General features: G+C 42.7%; 1 protein-coding gene across 1 annotated transcript in view; it reads left to right on the top strand.

The window, feature by feature from the left end:
- The window catches only part of LOC106815149 (muscle M-line assembly protein unc-89-like), a gene marked incomplete at its 5' end in the record, with an annotated part of 69,224 nt that overhangs the window by 49,113 nt on the left and 11,884 nt on the right, over nucleotides 1-8,227 (top strand). Inside the window, 4 exon segments of the mRNA XM_014819582.1 lie at nucleotides 456-568; nucleotides 724-946; nucleotides 1,586-1,698; nucleotides 1,849-2,071. Of these exon segments, the coding sequence (XP_014675068.1) occupies nucleotides 456-568; nucleotides 724-946; nucleotides 1,586-1,698; nucleotides 1,849-2,071 (672 nt within the window).

Below are 8,227 nucleotides of genomic sequence, written 5' to 3'. Positions count from 1 at the left end.
CTTAAATTAAGTTTAAAAAATTAAATTTTGACTTAGTACGGTCCGGTATACCGGAGCGTACCCTGGTCACTATTTGATATGGTTAGGGTTAGGGTTAGGATTAGGGTTAGGGTTAGGGTTAGTGTTAGGGTTAGGGTTCGGGTTAGGGAGCAGGCGTAGGCGACTCCCTAGACTCGTTAGTGGAGTAGGCGAGGTACGGTCCGGCATATTAGATAGTACCAGGGTACGTTCCGGTATACCGGACCGTACCCAGGGTACGTTCCGGCAGTACCCCGGGGGACATAGACCCTCTCAGCATTACTAATACTATTTTAGTTGCAAATAATAGTCAACAAGTTCATTCCTTAGTTGAGTTGAATTACGTGCTAGAATTGGGTGTTCATTGATTTTTCAAGGGTTCTTAAACAAACTAAACGTTTATTATTTATATATTTATTAACGGTCTTCTGCTTCAGGGTCTGGAGGTGGAGAAGATCCTGAGATTGTGGAGATCACTTCTGACACAACCGTCAGAACTGGCAACGATTTGGTCCTGGAATGTTTTGTCACGGGCCTTACCTCTTCAACTGTAAGTGTAATAGTCTACTTACCTGTCGGATAGTAGACACAAACATGTTTTTATGTAAAGTTTATATTCATTGTATAACTACTCACTGTCGCAATGTTCTGAGTTGCATTGTTTGTTAGTCACCTTCCAACGCTAATAATCTTAAGTCCTTTCAGATTGAGTGGCAGCTAGTGGATGGGAGTGACGTTGAAGTACTGACCCGCGGCGAAGACAGAATCATCAGTGATAGAAGATTCAGCACAGAGATGGACACTGATGGAGATGAGGATATATTTACACTAACAGTTACTAATATCAGAAATTCAGACGAAGGAACCTACCGATGTGAGACAACCAATGATGATCCTGTAAGCGAGGATGTAGAGGTCACTGTGACAGGTAAGGAATGCTAGTCTGGCTCGAAAGAACTGCATCTACTTGATGAAATATAAACTAGTCTTTGCTTCTAAATGAGACCACCTTTTGAAGAGGTGACAGACGGATCAAACATTTGTTTTCCAAAATGCTGTGTAGCGGCAAATTAAGTTTGATCAATGCTGGGTTTTTCTAGGATGACTTTTTAAAACCTCTGGTTATTTTCTTAAACACGTAAAAGGATGTTTGTAAACCTATAGGTTTGTGTGTAAACACTGTATTTACCAGTGCAGTGTTTTGTTTTTGTTGCATTGACCACCATTATTCTCTACTGTCCCGGATTCACACCCAACTGAAGATGGTAGTCCCAAATAACCTGGCTTCTAGTAACTCAGGCTTAAAACCCTAGCTGTAGTTTTCTCCTTATGTAGACAGATAACACGGGTTATTTTTACTCATATCAGCACAGGTAATGCCTATGCGCACCGGGCGTTTAGCTATTACTATTTTAGTTGCAAATAATGGTCGATGGTGAACAAGTTAATTCCTTAGTTGAGTAGTTACGTGCTAGGATTGAGTGTTCATTGATTTTTCAAGTATTCTTAAACAATTAAGCTATAAACGTTTATCATTTATATATTTATTAACGGTCTTCTGCTTCAGGGTCTGGAGGTGGAGAAGATCCTGAGATTGGGGAGATCACTTCTGACACAACCGTCGGAACTGGCAACGATTTGGTCCTGGAATGTTTTGTCACGGGCCTTACCTCTTCAACTGTAAGTGTAATAGTCTACTTACCTGTCGGATAGTAGACACAAACATGTTTTTATGTAAAGTTTATATTCATTGTATCACTGTCGCTATGTTCTGAGTTGCATTGTTTGTTAGTCACCTTCTAACGCTATAATAACCTTAACTCCTTTCAGGTTGAGTGGCAGCTAGTGGATGGCAGGAACATTGAAGTACTGACCCGCGGTGAGGACAGGATCATCAGTGATAGAAGATTCAGCACAGAGATGGACACTGATGGAGATGAGGACATATTTACACTAACAGTTACTAATATCAGGAATTCAGACGAAGGAACCTACAGATGTGAGACAACCAATGATGATCCTGTAAGCGAGGATGTGGAGGTCACTGTGACAGGTAAGGAATGCTAGTGTGGCTTAATTGAAAGAACTGAATCTACCACCACATTAGTAGTATTCTTACTACCCAACATAGTGACACAAGTCGTACACAGCCACCCGCCCAACCACCAACAAAAATACGCAAAAGTGATTTCATAATTCGTCGATGATCGATCCATGTTTTAGGCCTATATCAAAACCGATTGAAAGAATGATGTCCACCGGTGCGCTAACAAATATATGTGGAAACGTGGATCAAGAGTCAAAAGCTTGGTACTAGCCCAACATAAACACAAAGAGTGGTCAATTGAAACGACTCGACAAATTTTCTAGAATAAAATCATTAGCTTGGATGAATCGATCACTGCCCTCTTCCCCCGCGAAGTTTCACAACAATTTTATTTTCCACGCACCTTGTTAAGGTAGGCCCGGTCCAGGGCCCTGGCCGAACGATATCTGCGCTTGCAACAGGGGTCGATCAGTTCATACAGCGCCTCGCCCAGGCGAAATCTGTACTGAAAAAGTTACTAAAAATAGCAGTGTAGTTGATAGAATCGCAACTAGCAACGTTCGATTTTCGTAACGCGGCCAGCTTGATGTATTGCAACACCGCGGAAGGCCCGTCTAGGCGCCTTAACCTCAGCTTTAGATATCTTCTTATTTCAAGCCTGCATAGCTTATAGTATGCCTAGTCAAAACAGTAATCAGAAGCTATATTGTGATGGTGGAGATCGATGTATGGGGTTCTAAGATAGTAGACAGCAATAATTCGCCAGACACAAAATTCATAACCAACGAGCCATGGTACGCATGCTGCTTAAGCATATACCCACACCAGTACACTGGACGGAAACTCCAGGCTATAATAATCTGTTTAGCCTTTTACATAAAATAGATAAGAAACGGTTTACGGTAAGCCGCATTGCAAATATACAATCAAGAGAAAATAATCCGAACTTCATAAATACGATTGTCATGGTTTCATACAGTAAACAACCTCATAAACTATACATAGCACAGTAAGGTCTATATGTTCCATACTATTACAGATGTCAGTTAAATAAATTAATGCGTCTGAAATGGGAAAGAAACTAATCTAACTGTGCAGTGAAAAGTGGATAGTCAATTGCTCGATGTTATTATTGTTATTGTTATAGAGCACTAGAGCTATTGGCCTATATCTTACATCTTAGTTTTCGTCAACATTACATGAGGCAGCAGGGTCCAGGCTATGGGCATGTTATCATGGGTAGCAGACCAAGGTTGAGTGTTGTTAGAGTTTGAGTGGCAGATGTGTTTCAATACGTCAGAGCCACTAAAAACGAACGAAATTTCTGTTAATCTGTCTTCCTTCCTTTAATCACAAAAGTTGTTTATTCCGCTCGCACGAGATCTCAGTAAAAAATTGATTTGTTTACTATTAATTCCAAAACCGCATCGTCAAATTTAACAATAACATGCACCTTTGAAACTAATACAGGTAATCAGGAATAAAAAAAACGTATGTTCATGCTTGCATGGTGTATACAGGAAAAACCTTCGAGTAATTAACGTTATAATAACGTTTTCACTTTAATACGAAGAAATGCCGACACAAGAGTTGATTCACATACCATTTTAACAGCATTTCCGTTTCCGCATTAGCATTATATATATATTATATAGTATACTAGAGTAGGAACTAATACTCTCCTGTATTCAGCGTCACACCTTTCCCAAACCAATATCATCTGTGGTCTGCCATTACCCGTCGCCCAGCACCTCGCATATATATCACATATACACACTGTGCGTAACTAATATTATATCATACGTTTCTATCTACTGGCCTTCTATTTAACGGTACATTACAGTAACAGTATCATAGGGTGCTTAGCACTTCTAGGGTATGCCGATTAGCCGTGTTCCCTTGAACTTATCGTGGAGGATTCCCAGCGTATATCTGTAAAAAATCCCCGTATCCTCTTCATCGGACCGTCGTATACGCCGTATTGTCTTACAATGACATAACTTTAAGCCCGCGTACTCTCTAAACCTCGTTCGCATGCGTTAAACCATGAACGCATGATACGTACCTGTAAGGTCCTCTTCGCCCTTTATTACACCGTGCACAGCTATCTATCTCAGCCCTGTAACCCCTTTATACCTATGCACCCTATAATAAGCTCTATTTGGCACAAAACGCGTCCGCACAGGCAATATCGTCATAATACTAGCCATGCAGGGTCGAACAGTAAACACGCGGAGCACAGCGAAATGTATACGATAGGAAAATTGCAATCACATGGTCCGAACGCACTATAGTATCTTCCCTCTTCTCTTCCAGTCTTACTCGTCGCGCTTCCCGTTGCTCTGTCGCCTTCCGCGTCTCGCATTGGCTTCCTTCCTCCGTCTCTCCCTCTCTCTCTCTTCTGTCTCTCTTGCTCTCCAGTCGTCTCGCATCCTCCTTTTAATCTCCACAATCTTCTTCTTCTTCTCCCAGTTCTTCCGTGCCGTGGCTCGGAATCGTTTGTAAGCATCTTGCTTATTCCGCAAACATCCCGTTCTAACTGTCGACGGAGCGCCAAATGTAACGCACGAAGATGACGTTGCCGTTATCAATGTAGATCGGTTGTAGCGATGAATATTGAAACCCAAACTCCAAGCAGTAGTTTCAGGCACAACTATTATTGTTTCTCCCCCACCACATACGCTCAGCACAGAGAGCACGCAGACATGCGTGCGCGTCGCACCTCCCGTCGCGATCTCTCTCACAAACCAAGAACCTCTCCTTTATACATTTCTAGATAACAAAGACGCGCGCGCGCCCACGAACAACCGACAGGCTGCCACACATGTACAAAACTACCCTCTCAAAGCCGTTCGCATGCGCTCCATCATCCATATGCAAACAAACACAGCTTCGCCGACCAAACACATAATTGCAACCCTTTCCGACATATTCTAAACACAACTACTATTCTTAATACCATCTGCAAACCATACTTTACAACGTTTATCATTTATATATAATTTATTAACGATCTTCTGCTTCAGGGTCTGGAGGTGGAGAAGATCCTGAGATTGTGGAGATCAGTTCTGACACAACCGTCAGAAGTGGCAACGATTTGGTCCTGGATTGTTTTGTCACGGGCCTTACCTCTTCAACTGTAAGTGTAATAGTCTACTTACCTGTCGGATAGTAGACACAAACATGTTTTTATGTAAAGCTTATATTCATTGTATCACTGTCGCAATGTTCTGAGTTGCATTGTTTGTTAGTCACCTTCCAACGCTATAATAATCTTAACTCCTTTCAGGTTGAGTGGCAGCTAGTGGATGGCAGGAACATTGAAGTACTGACCCGCGGTGAGGACAGGATCATCAGTGATAGAAGATTCAGCACAGAGATGGACACTGATGGAGATGAGGACATATTTACACTAACAGTTACTAATATCAGGAATTCAGACGAAGGAACCTACGATTGTGAGACAACCAATGATGATCCTGTAAGCGAGGATGTGGAGGTCACTGTGACAGGTAAGGAATGCTAGTGTGGCTTGAAAGAACTGAATCTACTTGATGAAATATAAACTAGTCTTTGCTTCTAAATGAGACCATATGCACCTTAATTTTAAAGAGGTGATCGACAGACTGATCAAACATTTGTTTTCCAAAATGCTGTGTAGAAGCAAAGCTTGATAGATGCTGGTTTTTTTTAGCTTCGTCTGACGTAGTCAGATGCAGCTTGTAGAATCGCATGATTGTCCGTGCGTCTGTCCGGCCGTTCGGCCGTGCGTGCGTGCGTCAACAGTTTGGCACAAATCTTAACTGCTCGACGTACGGTCACGGATATTGGGACATCGGGGGGATCGGTGAAAAGAGACTCGGGATGACAAATTTGGGGGTCAAGGGTCAAAGGTCAAGATGTGTAAACGGAGGGGGAATATTTCGCCTCCCCTTAACTTAAGGTAATAGGAGGAATACGGAATTGCGGCACAAATCTGAACGCTCACCCTATGCTCTATAATATTCGGTGTAATAGTGTGATGGGCAGGAAACTCATCACCAGTCGAAATTGGAGGTCACGGTCAAAAGGGCAGTGGGGGAAAGGTTCAGATATCAGACATTTTGTGAGGACGTGGCCTAATGACAGAGTGAAAACTTTTTTGTTTCAGAGCTGACCTACCATTTTAGCTCATCTGACAAGTCCAGATGTCAGGCTTGTAGAATCGCTAATGGCAGATCGTTCCGTCGCGTCCGCCGCCCGTCTGGTGCCGTCCGTTCCGTCCGTCCGTTCCGTCCGTCAACAGTTGCACAAATCTTAACCTCGCGTACGGTCAGCGTATTCCGCACATTGGGGGACGTCAAAAAGCGAGTTGGGATGTCGAAGCCTGGGGGTCAAAGGTCAAAAGGTCGCAGAGTGTAAAAGGAAGGGGGAACATTCACCTCCTTAACTAAGGTATAGGGAGGAAATGCAGAATTGCGGGCACAAATCTAAAGTCGCTTGACCTAGCTCGGATAGTCGGTGTAGAGCATCATGGTAGAAAAGCCATGCACTGTGCCGAAATTGGAGTCACAGGTCAAAGGTGCAAGTGGCAAGGGCAAATTTTAGACAGTTTCTGAGACATGTCTGACGAAGCGATGAAAAACTACTTTTTGTTTCAGGCGGTGACTACGATTTTATGGCTTTATTGAAAGGACCATGAAAATTTCCCTTCTGCTGACAATGCGAAAGAGTGAAGGTCGGATACCTTTGACCCTCAGAGGAGGTTTAAACAGGGATTTGTTCACTGTCAACAAAGGACCTCGAACTGGCTTTTGCTATATATTAGAGCCCTAATACCTGTGTCATTGAGGCTACAGTATGCACGTTTAAATTGCGAAAGGCAAATTTGTTGAACAAGTTTAGCTCCTTAAATACATATGATTTCATCCTAAACATCTGCTAATAGCAACCCTGCCATTAGGCCTGAAGGCTGAATGATGAATCAGTGAATGCTCACGAGCAAAAACAGAGTCAGCAGCCATGCTGGCACGCTCTTATCATAATTGTTGCCTGCCAACCTGCAATGCACTGTTTAACTCACAGCTGAGAATCTGCCTGAAATATATTACTTGGGATTTTAGCCTGTACCTACTGTACGATTTCAGGAACGATGCCATGTTGATTATTGATTACACTTGCACGCGGCATCTCGTCGGCAACTATAGCTAGTTTTAAATTAGATTTTATTCTCATGTAACTTTGTTAAAACGATAAATAATAACTAGTACCAATTATTAAATAGTTAAATCATTTACTTTTTAATCTTGAATCTAAACATATATCATGTAGCTATGCGTGCGCTTATCGCATTTACCAGTTGTGCGAACATAAAGCTGTTACTCGATAGAATATTAGAGACACAATATATTATGATTTCTATGACTGTTAACACTCAGGGGCATAGGAAGAAAGCATTATTGAAGGGGGCAGTAAAAGGCATCATCGCTGGGTTTTTAAATTTTTTTAATATAATTAAGAGAGAGAGAGAAAGTCTAAGAATAAAGAGAGAGAGAGTAGTAAATTGAGACGGGGACAGGAAAACGGTGATACGGTGTGTATGGCGAGCGGGAAACGGGGTACAATTAGGTCGTGCGAGATGTTGTGCAAGGGGATGGAGGTGGAGGCAGGGGGAGGGAGGTCGAAGGTAGGGGAGGGAGATGGGAGGTAAGGGGGGAATGAGAGGCAAGAGGAGGAAGTGGGAGGCAGGGGGAGGGAGTGGGACGCAGTGGGGAGAGAGGTGGGAGAAAAGGACTCCCCGCCCCCTCTAATTAAACTTGGAGATCATTGTCATATTTGAAATCTTTTATAGATAGATAAAAATAGATGCTGTGAATCTATGACACAAATTCGAAGTGAAGGCAAGTATCATTTAATAAAATAAACCAAAAATCGCATGGGGGGAGAGTAGTGAGCGTGTCCTAACAATGATGTGTACGCAACTGCGTATTCTGCATATCTGCGCCTAACAAATGGTGACTACGCCACGACTGAAGATTTATAACCGTAGCAACAGACCCCAGATGAGCTCAGCCGCTCTGCGGCTCTTGTTATAACCTTTATTGAAAGGACCATGAAATGTGCTTTCCACTGACGTGCGAAGAGTAAGTGTCTGATAACCGTTTGACCCTCAAGAGAGGGTTA

Source organism: Priapulus caudatus, unplaced genomic scaffold, assembly GCF_000485595.1.
Source record: "Priapulus caudatus unplaced genomic scaffold, Priapulus_caudatus-5.0.1 Scaffold1051, whole genome shotgun sequence".
Classification (NCBI taxonomy): domain Eukaryota; kingdom Metazoa; phylum Priapulida; class Priapulimorpha; order Priapulimorphida; family Priapulidae; genus Priapulus; species Priapulus caudatus.
The sequence above is the reverse complement of the archived record's forward strand: the minus strand, read 5'-3'. Positions and strand labels throughout refer to the sequence as shown.